Source organism: Anser brachyrhynchus (genome assembly GCF_964034855.1).
Source record: "Anser brachyrhynchus genome assembly, chromosome: 1".
Taxonomy (NCBI): Eukaryota; Metazoa; Chordata; class Aves; order Anseriformes; family Anatidae; genus Anser; species Anser brachyrhynchus.
Genome location: NC_137694.1, coordinates 79,963,895 through 79,976,717, shown reverse-complemented (window position 1 = coordinate 79,976,717; position 12,823 = coordinate 79,963,895). Strand labels below are relative to the sequence as shown.

Genomic DNA, 12,823 nt, shown 5'->3' with positions numbered 1-12,823 from the left:
AATACCCAACATGTTTCAGCAGCGCAAGGATTGTTGTCGACTGTGAGGCACATGGATCTTTATTCTCATCCTTTTCCTGCAGTTGGCTAACTGTGTCAGCTCGGGCAAGCGACTAAGCCTGTCTGCATCTCAGTTTCCCTATTTGAGGCCAAATTCTCCTACTAAGTAGCCTCCTACTCCACACAGAGATTTGCTGATTTGAATGGAGCCCCCATGGAGTGAGATACTTTTCAATACAAATAAAGTTTTGGAATCAGCCCTAATTATATTTATTACCTGCAGAGGAGTAATGTGAGACGTAACGTGGTTTGAGACGCTCAGATGAAAGGGAAAGTATTTGGAATTGTTCTTTTTAATCATCCGCTGGCTTCTCAGCGTCTACCTCACAGCTGTCCTAAAAGGGCTAGCTACTAAATAACAAATAAAAAATCCTTGTACATGGTAACGAGGTTTGTCAGGCTCCCGTGAACGAACCTCTGTGGAAAATATTATTTGCCAGGGGCTACCGAAGGAAGTCAGCTTACCCTGCCCCGCAGCGAGGAGCCATTAGATCTCCCTCGTGCCAGAATTTGACAGATCCTCTGTGACTCCGCTCCACGCGCTGTGGCGTAAGGCAGACTCTGGTACGAACTGCAGCGAAGGCGCCTCCGCGAACTCAGCTCCAGCACTCCGCTTCCTGAGCGGCACGATGCTCTGTGGGGACGGCACGATGTGCCACAGGGACGACGGGCACAAGCCGACGGTGGCTGTGCTGCTCGTGGCCAAAATGATCGTCCCGGGCTCGTAGACGATAGCGCCTTGTGCCAGCCCTGGGCTGCCTGGCCCCTGCCTCAGCCTGCTGGTTTAGAGCATTTACACCGTGGGGAAATAGGAACACGTTAAGCGGTGCGGCTGTTGGATATTAATAAAAATAATAAGCTTTTCTCTGGGGGGTTTCTTGAAGCTGGTGGGCATGAAAATATCGAACGTTTTAGGGCCACTGTGTGGGAATGCGCGCGTACACTTGTGCATGTTGCAGAAAGTAAAGTTGCTCTCGCCGTGTCACTGGGAGGTAGGGAAGAGAGGGGGCAGCGGACCTAATCAAACTGATGTGGGGTCAGAACCTCGTGGTTTTTAAAGGCCCTTAATGTTGTCCAGCTGCAAATTAAAGCAGGGAGAGAGAAAGGAATTAGGGTTGGGGAACTGGAAAGAATGGAGTATAGATCTGTGGTCGTGTGTGGGTGTGTGTGCATGTGTGCGTTAAAGAACAGGGAGACCAGTTTGTTACAGTTCGTTTCTCTTTTTTTTTTTTTTTTCCCCTTTTTTTCCTTATCTCTCCTTCATTCCCCCCAGTTCTGGGAGCTCGGTGCCAGGCGGACCGCTGGCCGGGCAAGGCACCCAGCTCTGCTCCAGGGGGCTGCAAGGGGAATTTCCTCGGGGCATCACCTGCAGCACCCAGATCCTCACCTGGCTGCGGCAGCCGGGCAGGGGGACCGGGGGGGCTCGGAGGAGAGGGGTGTGCTGGGGGCCTTGGGGGGAGAAAGCTGCCCCCCCCCCCAGCACCAGGAGTCCCGGCAGGAGGAAGGGGAGGCGGTGGTGGTCATCGTTCGTGCTGGCGGTGCTGGCGTGCGGGGCCGGTTGATGGAGTTTGGAGCCGAGGAAACTTTGGTGGCGTTGCCAGGCCGGTTCACAGCACTTTGTGGAAAGCAAGAGCTAACAGTGAGACCGACAGAGTGAGTGACAAGTTGTTTACAGGTTTCCTTGAAGGGGCCTCTGCTATATTTCAATCTGTCAAAGTTGCTTTTCTTCCCTCAGAACAATGCCTGATTGTTGTGTTGTGTGTTTTTTTTTTCTTCTTTCCCCTCCCCAAAGAGAGAGAAAGAGGGAGAGAAAGAGAGAGACCAGGGAGGGAGGGGGGGAGAAAGGAATGAAAATTCTTCGGAGTACAAATGCCTTTGGTAACATTTTTATGTGTCTAATCTTTTCTCCCCTATTTCAACCCGCGCAGAGTTGATAACTGTTTCAATTTAATCAGTCTGCTCTTGTTTTATCTTCTTTCTCCGCTGATCTTCCCCAGAGCAGGGGATTTGCTCCCGGTTCGCCGCTTTAGGTGGATTGCCGGGCTTTTATTTTTGTTTTTGCCGCTCTCCCCCCCCACATTTTTTTTCCCCAATTTATTTTACAATTTTTTCTCAGCCCCCCACCCCCTCACCCCAAAACCCGCGCCCCCCCCCCCGCCCCGCTCCCCCATCCCGTTCCCCCAGCCGCCTTCCGCGGCGGGGACCGGACCCCCGGGGGGGACTGGAGGGGGACACCGGGGGGGGACCCGGGGGGGGGGGGGGGCTCGTCTGCGGCGAGGCGCGGCCCCTTTAAGAGCCTGGTCAAGGAGCCCTCGCTCAGAGCGAGCGCGCCGGGAGGGAGGGAGGGAGGAGGGAGGGAGGGAGAGAGGGAGAGAAAATCCATCGGTGTGGAGGGCTCGGGCTCACTTGACAGGTTCAGTCGGAGGCGACCGTAGGTGGCTGCTGTGACAAAGGGAAACTGCGCTTTTCCAGCATGCTCACTGACCCTGATTTACCTCAGGAGTTTGAAAGGTGAGGCGAGTTGGCGGGGCGGGGGGGGGGGGGCTGGGGAAGGAGGGGGGGGCGCTGCGATTCGGGTTGGGGGGGTGCTCTTATTATTATTTTTTAAATTATTATTATTATTATCATCCCCCCTTCTTTATTACGCGTTTCTCCGGCGCGCTTCTCGGTCGCTCTCCCCGCGCCCCGCCGCGCGTCTCCGCTGCCCTGCGGCGCGGCCGCGGGGCGCAATTCGGGCGCACGCTGCGCCCCCCCTTCCCCTTTTTCCCCCCTTTCCCCCCCCCAAAAAAAGCAGCGTGCAAACCGCGTGTCCGCCGGGCGGGGGGGCGGGGCGGTAGCACACCCCCCCCCCTTTCCCCCAGCACCGGGGCTGCCCCGGGGTGCGCGGCGGCGGGGGACTGCGGGAGGGAGGGAGGGAGGGGAGGGGAAGGGAAGGGAAGGGAGGGGAAGGGCAGGGAAGAGAGGGGAAGGCAAGGGAAGGGGGGGCCCGCTTCGCCGCGCCCTCCCGGGAAAGTTTGGCGGCCGCCCGGCGGAGCGCACGCCCTTTTGTTGCTCGGCCGGCAGCGCGGCTCCCCCGGGCACCGCGGGGCCGCCGAGCGGGGAAAGTCCGTCGGGACCCCCGCAGCTGCCCCCCGGGCCCCCCGAGCCCCCCGAGCCTCCCCCTGCACCCCCGCAGCTGGCGGCCGGGGCTTCCCGCCCCGCCGGGGGTCCCGGGGCCGGCCGCCGCCGGCAGCTCCAACTTGTGCGGGGATAAAGGAGGGCGGGATGCGCTGCCCGGGCTTCTCTTCTTCTTCTTCTTGTTCTTCTTCTTCTTGTTCTTCTTCTTCTTGTTCTTCTTCTTCTTGTTCTTCTTCTTGTTCTTCTTTTTTTTTTTTTCTTCCCCTCTCCCTCCTTCAACTCCGTGAAAGCTACCTCCTGTATAAACATTTGGTTGTATCCGACTATGCAATGCAAGCTAGGTGCTAGACCAGCTGGTTAAAAATATGCTAAGTCAAGCTGTTCATCGCTCAAAACTCCCGAATTGGGTAGGAAAGGCATAGAAAAGAAGGCAAGATAAAAACACTTTAAGTGGGCTGAGGAACACGCGTGCACGGAAAGGACGGGATGAAGCGCTTGAATTAAGAGATCGGAGAAAAATAAAATCGGGAAACGCAGAAAAGAACTATTTTAACGCTTTCGACCCTCTTTCTGCAACCAGAACACTTCCTTGCTAGAAAGTGGAATTGGTGTTGCTGCGCTGCTCCAAGGGCTCCCTTAATACAATTAATTTTCCAGACTTGCTTGGAGTATTCAGCGTTTTCCTCTGGTTTGTTATTATTATGGTAATAGGAAAAGATGGTTTTGTTCACGTGCATTGCATCAACTTAGTTCAACTACCTGGGGAAACTGGTACTGTTTCTGGTGTCGAATCTGGTGTAGCATCACAGCAACGCGCTTGTCTCGCTCATGCAATTAGTAGACCAAAGTATTTCATCTGCATCACTAAGATCATACGTAGAAATTTATAAGCAAGCGGTTTAGATTATTCTTTGAACTTTGCGATGAACAGCATGCTTATAAAGCCTGCGAAGCAGAATGAAGTTGTTTCATTTTCTGGATGCTGGACTTTTTTGTTTTTCCTCTGAAGTCTCTCTGTATCGTATATATTTATCTAAATTTTATATACAAACAAATTCTTTTGGACAAAACATCTTCTACAGAAATAAAGCAAGCTTCTCTGCTCTTTATTTCTAGGCATACGATTCATTTTCAGGGATCCCAGCTTTGCTCTTGTAAACATTCTAGTTAAATAATCAATAAACTGCTCTCCTTTTGCTATGCAGATAATAGCAAGCGGTAGAAATGGGAAGCAATAAAAACGAACCTCGGGACATACAATTTATTTATTTATTTATTTATTTATTTTATAATTTTCCCCCTGCAGTTGAAATTGGTAATACAAACCAATATCTCTGTTAATCATTACCATTTGTTTACATTGTGTGTGTTTGACTATAGTTACACACATATACGCAGAGTAGATACTGTCCATGTAATATATGTGTATTTATCAGAAAACAGCCATGAGGACGCACTGTCTCTCACACACAGATGCACAGACACACACACGCTCACGGGGTTCACGTGTGTACATATGCACGATGTATGAGGATTGGGTTTTAGGCATTCGTAGCAGGTTATTTGCCCAGATCTGCAGCAGGCGCTGTTCTTGGAGCACATTTCTGCAGTCGCTGGGGTCCCACATGTCCTATCTGCATGACTGAGTTCGGTTGTGCTGCTGCTGCCCGTCTCCCACTGTCCCCTTTTAAACTCGAACAGCGAATTGCAAGGAGGTAAAGATTTGTCAGGCAGAGTTGTTTGCAGTTCAGATTTCCGAGTGTCTGCCTGTATCTCGGAAGGTTGTTCTGCTTTCCCTGTTGTCTTTTCCGTGATGTGTCAGTGTATCCTGGTGAAGTTTCTGGACTGCTTGCAGTCTGAGTCACCCCAACTCGAGAGATCTGAATCAAGGGGGCTTCTCTCGCGTCTGTGGTCATTATCACGGGCATCTGTGGTACGCGCTTGGAATGAAAATGATCCTGAGTGTCAGACAAATAAACATTCATTAATTCGTTCAGCATCAGTAGTAAATTGCACTAGATTTTGTGAATTGGCATGTATAATTAATTACCGTACCAAAAATGTGAGGGCTTTCGTGCTTTCCCGAGAAGTTACTAGCACTTCTTTCTTTCTGTTTGTGGCAGTTCCGTTGCTTGATAGAGAGGAGCATCACAACGCATATGCTGAGGGGGATGATGTTTGCAGAAAGGTAGTAGGAAGAAATTATAACTGGAATCTGCTCTGTTTATTACAGAGGGCAAGATTAACTTCTGGGACATACTTTGTGATGTACCTGTGGCACTCTGAATTGGCTTTATAGGTCTCAAAAATGATAACTTTTCTTTTGCCTTTTTTTCTCTTTTTTAAGTTTATTTTTAAGATGAGTTATCATGCTTAAATATATCAGGTACGGCTGCAATAGAAAGAAAGTTTACTTTGAGGAAAAGGTAGAGATAATGCGGCCAGAACCATCATGGACAGCTGTGAAATTTACCGAATGATAAGATCTCAAAAATGCCCAACATAAAGTTTTAATGTCTTAATAAAATCTGTTAAATGAAAAATAGATAAAGTGACTGCTTAACAATGTCCCTAGTGTATGGAATGTTCTTAAACCCAAATTAATTACTGCATATTTACATTTCTCTGTAGACTGAGAGAGAGGCTATGCTAGGCATCAGGACAAAGTGACATCCTTTCTCTTTCTCTTTTGCATTCTTTTCTGTTTCCTTTTTTTTTTTTTTTTTTTTTTTTTTTGAATATGCCAATTCAAGGTAAAGTGGAAGAAAGAAGGTTAGGTTAGTGCTTCCACAGGAAAAAAGGAAGAGCTAGAAAAGACAAAAGGCGTGGATGGGAGCAGTGGGGATGGGGACAGGAGAACAAGTTTAGCATTGGCAGTCACCATTTCTGTGCCCTGGAAACATTCCGTGCGCTAGTGAATAGCGTGTAGAGAGGAGAGGCTCAAAGATGTAAAGCAAGCCTCTGCTGGGAGGAGAAAAATATACTTAGCTGCTTCACTGCTGCACTGCACGAGTCATTTCAGACTCCCACTGAATTTATTTTGGGGTTGTACCAACACTGTCAAATGGAGAAATCATTTTCCTAAAAGGAAACTTTGCGTATTCCTAAGTGCTTTTCTTAGCTAAAGTTACCCTAAAAGCTTTCTTCTTCTACTGCGTTTGCTGGGAATTTTTGGAGAAAGAATAATGCCTTTCTATCAACCGGCTTGCTCAGAATGATGTCCCACTCTCCTAAAATCTACCTGTAGAAGTGAGAGCGATTATTCCTTCATTTAAAGTAAGACAACAAGATTTCTTTAATACTGGGCTGAATAACATTTGCCTTCCATGGAGATGCTTTCAGAAAATGACTTTATTGCTTGCGCATTTAGGTCTAGGGGTTTGGGATCTGAAACACGAATGTAGTGCCAGTTAAAAGTTTCAGACGGTTGTTCTTTGCCGTGACAAAAATTGACACGATTTTATTTCTCTGAGATGAGTCTGAAGGAATTAATGCATTCGCAGGCTACTCATTAATGTCCTGTGTGCGCTAATTTCATTTGTGGTGCTTATGCTTATTGAGGAAGAAGATGACTGTTACAGATTATAGATTTTAATGAACATCTCAATAATTTACCAGTTGCTGCAATTGTGAACTAGACTTGGAACGCAAAGAAAGCGCAGATGAGAGAAGTGATGAGTGACACACCAGCCTGCACAATCCCACTGTTGTATTCACTGCATTTGAATCAAATCGGGAGTTTGGCATTACTAATTCTGGGTGGCTGGCTCATCGTATGCATTCAAGGAGTTAATTAAAACACACACAAACACATACACTCTCCCACCAAGCATCTTGCGATGTTTATGTGCATAGTGTGTTTGATTGGTACCTTTAGATGGGAGAGGAATTGTTTTTCCTTCTCTTGCTGTCCAGAGATCTTAAATACATAACTAGTTTACAAAATATTTACTACTTCTCGGGGAGCTTTTAACGAGCATTTATGGCTTTACCGTTTGAGAAGCACATAGTATCCAGCTGAGTTCCTTTAATGTGAAGTTCCCTGATAATAGGATAGGCATTCACGTCCGTGTAATGCGATGTATCAGTAGCTGTGTTTAAAAATATATATAATATTTATACAGGAGAAGGAGTATCTCCCAAGGTAGATTTACAGTTTCTTTGCGTGCTTTCATACTGTACTTTAAAATAATCTCTTAATGTTGAAGTTTGCGTGTCAGCTACCTCTGCCTTAGCAACTCTTGCAGAAGTGAGTTTGACATCCTCTTGTTTTTTTTTTTTTTTTTTTTATGAATTTCTTGCTCTGGCCTGGTTTAAGTATAATTAACTTTTAAGTGGAGGGGAAAAATATTGTCCCGTTGTACCTGCGCGCACTGGAAACATTCAGTGCCTGTGAGTTCTGCTGCAGTGGTCAAGAGGAAAGGAGTGCTCGCAGCAATTAATCCATAGCTGTGGTACGTCTCTGCTGATGGCAAAGAGCGGGCTTAACAAGGAGCATCCTTAGAAGCAAAGCGCTTTTCCTTTTGAAAATATTCGTGAATTTTTATCTCTTGGAACACGCGTCAAGTCTCCGGTACTTCTTACAAGCGGAAAAAAATCGCGTTTTATTTGAATACCTTGAAAATTACACTGCAAGCTAAGCAGATCCTGGCCACGTCCTTGCAGCACCTCTGCCAGTTGAAGTTACTTGGAGGACTTGGGAGCCCACTGGCATTTCTCTGCCCGGCCTTGGGCAGCAGGCACCCCCCAGCCCACAGGGCGGCCTGGTCCTGGGATGCTTCTCCACGCTCTGTCGGGCCCAGACAGCCGCCAGCGGGGCACCGCAGGGTGAGGAGTCCCACGGGGCCACCCCAGGGGCTGGGTCTGTCCCTGAGGCCGAGCCCGGTGTAGAGGAGGTCTCTGAAGCACCGTGGGGTCGTGCGTCTGGAAAGACTGGAGGAAGTGTTTGGGGACTGGGAAAGCAGCTCCCTGCATTGCTCCTGCACCTAGTGGTTTTTTTTTGTTTTTTTTTGGTTTTTAAGAATGGGTGCAGTGTTTGTTTGTTCTTAGCAGAAAAAGAAAGAGAGGAGGCACAGAGCTGGATTTTGGTCGCTGGAACTGCCAGGTGTTACTGTGCAGCTGAGGAGCGGGCGAGGTGGCGCCCATGCTGTGGTGTGCTTGCGGGGGTGGCTTAGCTGGCTAGTCATAAGGACACTTCTGAACGTTGTCCTACACCCCGTTTGGGTCTGTCAAGGTACTTCTCTTCGAATTGTCCGTCTGTCACTTTAAGAAAAAAAATTTTGTTCAACGTGATGGTGCGATTTTTGACTTGTAGAACATAGATAGTTAAAGTGAAAATGAGAGAAAGCTTGGGGCTCGCTTTGAAAGTTTGAAATTGGAGTTGACCTTGTTTCCCTTAAAAGTGTTGGGGGATTAATCAGGTAACATTTCTCAGTCATTCTGTACGTAAATATAAAGGCTATACTGTAATTATGTTTGTTATTTTTAAAATTGATGTTTGATATAATAGATTGCCTTTTTGTACATTTTTTTTGAAAGACCAAGCATGGAAATTCATATCAGCAATTGCTTTTTGACATCTATAATAATTTTATTTTATTTCTGCTTTACTGTATACTTCTGTTGTGTTTTCTCAAGTTCATATAGACAGACTTAATTGCTTTTTTTTTTCTTTTTTTTTTTTCCATAGAATGTGGGTGTCTGTGTGCTATTCAATCTCAGTATATCATAAAACATTACCTTAGTGCTAACTTTTCTGTGTGGTTATATTTTAGTCTTATTAATGCATATTTGTTTCTGTTTTACTAATCTTAGCATAATCCCATTACTTTTGGGGCAAAAACATAAGCGGAATGAATAGACGTTGAATTTTCTTGCCAGAAGAACCAGAGTTCTTTTTAGCAGTGAGGAACTCTGTGTGGGGGAAATGTATTATTTTTGCATAGTTAAGACCATTGTCTTCATCTCCTGTACTTCATGAACCTTTGTAGCTCGGGAGAAAAGAGAACAAGGAATGTAGTTTATGTAAAGAAAAACTCATGCAATTTGTCATCCTCTTGGTTTCTTTGGTGCTGAGCTTGTTGTTTTCTTGATTTTAAGAATGTGGGAGTGAAAAAAATGTCCCATATTTCATTCATTCATCTCCCAGGTTGGGCATGGGCAACGATAATCATTCTGACGGTGAGATGGAGCTACTTGCCAACTCAACAGATAGCATAAGACCAAGAGTAAGGAAAATGTTAGTGGCTCTGAACAATTCAGAATTTTGTTCTTACTTTCTTAGCACAGTTAATTGGAAAGATTTCACCAAAGTTCTTCGGCCAATTAAAAGTGTGAGCCTAGAAAAACACAAGAATGAGTGTGCACGCAAGCAGACACATTCCTGTTTGTTCTCTGTAGTTTGCAGTGTCCTGTTACTGGATTACATTAAGCTGTTATCTGCCGTTTGCTGAGAGTCTCAAAGAGGCTGTACTTTCATTGAATGGGATGTGACTAAAATTCATCGCAGCCTGAAAGACCTAAATGCAACTTTGCGTACAGCCTTTATAATGTAGACACTTTAGAGGTATTTCTTGTTTTAAACAAGAGAAAGTTTAATGGCGAGCACGAAGCATCCAGTGTCCTTTCACCGCTGGAGGCAGCCTGCCTGCATTAGGGTTGGGGCGCTTTGGTGGAGCTCTTTGCTGGGAGGGGGCATTGGCTTGCTGTAGTGCTGCCCATGCTGCCTTTGACTGTGGAGAAGCTTATGGTTTCCAGAGAAATTCCCTTAGCGGCCTCACTGCAGTCACTTTTTGAAACAAGACTTGGAAGCATTTTCTCCAAAGCTTTAGTCAGGTTTCTATTCATAGGGCTTTCTCCCTAAATTTTGATGCTGTGGCCTCACTGGGGCAGAGGCTTTTTTGGATAGAAATGAGATGTGTGGGAAGGTGATGGTTGATAAGGGCGGAGGGAAGGATGTTCTTACCCGTTTGGCATGTCTATTAACAAACTGGGTCATTTTGTTGTGTTGTATTTACATGACTTGTTCCTGTGCTGGTGTGAAATGTGAATCACCAAAACATGATGATTATTAAAAAAAAAAAAAAAAGCTAAATGAAACAAAACTGAAATAGAACTAAAAAGCTAAATGAAATCAAGTGAAAACAGAGCATGCAACATAATTCTTTTGGTACAGTTTCATTTTGCAGTTGCTGCGTAAAGCCAAATAGATTTCTTTTCCACTTCCATTAAAAATATCCAAGCTTTTGTGAGTTTGAAGTGCACAGAGACACAGAAAATACACTTGTATTTTCAGATTCTGCCTTTGGTTTGTCTTTTGCGCGTACTTTTTTGAGATTTAAGTAGATATTTATGGGCAGTGTATTGTAAAGGTGGCTATTGACTCATCTTTGTTGAAACCATATGAACATAGAGTTCATTCTGCTTTTGCAACTGAGATGGGAATGCAGCAGAATTTCTCAGTGGAAGACTCTCGTCCTTTGCTTGTGCTTTGTAAGTTCTGCTCAGATTTGATCTCTTTGCCTAAACTTTGAAACTAATTGTGTGACTCAGTAAAACAGTAGGCTGTGGTGCTTGTGTGAAATACCATGCAAAGTTGGAGAAAAATACTGTATTGCTCTCGAGTATGCCATGCATTTCTTTTATAGATAATCTGCATGTGTATTAGTGTCATTGATTTAGTGTGTTTTTGTAGAGTACAGGCATCCTGAATCAGGACCCCATTATGCTCGTCACTGTACAAACACAAAAAAGAAGGTTTCTTTCCATTCCACAGAGCACCCTTTGTGCTTGGAGCTTAGACTAATATCAATGTGTCTTTGTATGGGAAAAATTCAGAAACAGAGAGTAGGTAAGAGATCCCTAGCATGGTTCATGAATGAGATTTTAGTCCTGAAACTGTGCTTTAGAGTTTTTAAATCGAGTAATACATGTGTATGTGTGTTCTATCTCCGTGTATTTTTTACACATATATATGTAGAAGTTGCTTTACTGCTAGAAGTACAGATATTGTTAATCATACTTCCTCTAATGTCTTCTGTTTGGGAATCCAGAGCATTTGGAAAGCATTAATATACAAATCAGGAAGATTCCTGTGCTCTTCCAATTGGGAAGCAAGATTAGCCTCAACCTGTAGATGAGAAAACTGAGGGACAGTGTCACATAATTGTTTGCATGGATGGGTTTAAAAACTAGAGATACTGACTGCTAGTCCTGTTTTTTGACCTCTAAACCATCCTTTTCCATCTTGAGCTCCATAGAACTGCAAATTACAGACTTCTGTCTGCCCAATTATAATTTCTAAAGGTCTCCTTCTAACAAGATGAAAATGTAAGATTGGAATTACTTAAATATTTAAAACAGGGACTTTGGAGTATAAATAACAGTATAAAGTACAGAAATATTTACTGCCTGGGCCGTGCTGGTGAGGGCTGGCAGGGAATACCGTCTCCAGCCCTGCCAGTTGTTGGAGCGTGAACTCCCTACCTGGAGGCTACTGGGGAGAACTGAGGTTAGGTGGCAGCGGCTAGGCAGCCAATTGAAAGACGGTGTGTGTAACCAAGAGTCCAGAAAGGGTTTCATCCCGGAGAACAATTAACATCTTCAGCCATATGTACAAGAGCTGTCAGATGTTTTATAACCTAAGGACCAGGCACTGGGGGAGTCCAGGAAAAAATTCTTCACATGGAGAGTATTAATGTGAGGAACAGACTCTACCGAACGCAGCGGTGCAGGCAGCCGCAGCGAGCAAACCAACTAGCTTAAAAGCAAAAAGCATGGTACAAAACACAAAACGCACGGTGATTCCTACCCGCGTTCCTGACATCTGTTTTTTTAAATGTGCGACAGAGATCCAAAATGAAGGAAATGAGACAAGCTTATTAAGAGGGAGGAATTATTTTGTTATTCATGTTGAAAGTTCTCCTAATCCGTTTCGGTATTTTTTTCCGTTTCCAACTGCATGCTCAGTAAGAGTTGAGCTGAATCGGTGGGCTCTGCAGGTAGGTTTAGATCCGGCCTCTGTGTTGTGTCTCTTACCCATTTTCTCAACAGAGTGTAGTATAAAGTAAGGAGTCCTAAGTGGATTTGATCTGTGTAGCCTATGAATATTATGACTGAGCTATTAAGTTATTTTCTTTGATAAGCTTTTTAAGAGGGAGACTACTTTCAAGATAATGGATTATAATCAGGCATGTGCCATAGTATTTCAGTAGTAGTTATTCAGCAGTGTGTTCACAACAACCTATTTTGTGATAGGGCCAGCCAAGGCATCATTTTAAAAGGTGGCTATTCACACCGAGTGTTTGGTCTCGCTGGCACTGAAGTTCAGTGTCAGGTCCTAAAAGCGTAAGCCTAATTAATTAATGTTCTGCTCAACTCTGTGAAAAAGGCTGGTGTTTTTCACCTTGGTAAACCAGGACAGCACGAAGTGGTGGTTAGTGAGAAGATTGTGGAGCAGAATCCTGACTTTCTGTAATGTGCAGCTAACTTGCATTGGTTGCAATGCAGCCCGAATTTCTAAAGCACTTGTAGAGGCTTCTGCAGGCTTCTGCAGATCTGTAGATTTCAGAAGTTCTGTATGAGCGTGCTTTAAAGACATGTTAACTAGCTACTCCTCCTAAATAACATGGTGTCTCTGGCAGATTAGA

The 12,823-nt window shown here is 45.2% G+C and overlaps 1 protein-coding gene across 15 annotated transcripts in view; it reads left to right on the top strand.

The window, feature by feature from the left end:
• Nucleotides 1-298: 298 nt before the first annotated feature.
• The window catches only part of SOX5 (SRY-box transcription factor 5), a 297,930-nt gene continuing 285,405 nt past the window's right edge, over nucleotides 299-12,823 (top strand). For 7 of the 15 annotated variants that reach the window (XM_080561925.1, XM_080561924.1, XM_080561923.1 and 4 more), the window contains exon 1: nucleotides 2,432-2,570. In XM_080561925.1, coding sequence (XP_080418051.1) covers nucleotides 2,533-2,570 — 38 coding nt within the window. In that variant the 5' untranslated portion in view covers nucleotides 2,432-2,532. Of the gene's footprint in view, nucleotides 1,713-2,431; nucleotides 2,571-12,823 lie in introns of those variants that run through there. The other 8 variants (XM_080561930.1, XM_080561933.1, XM_080561931.1 and 5 more) reach the window with 8 other exon arrangements.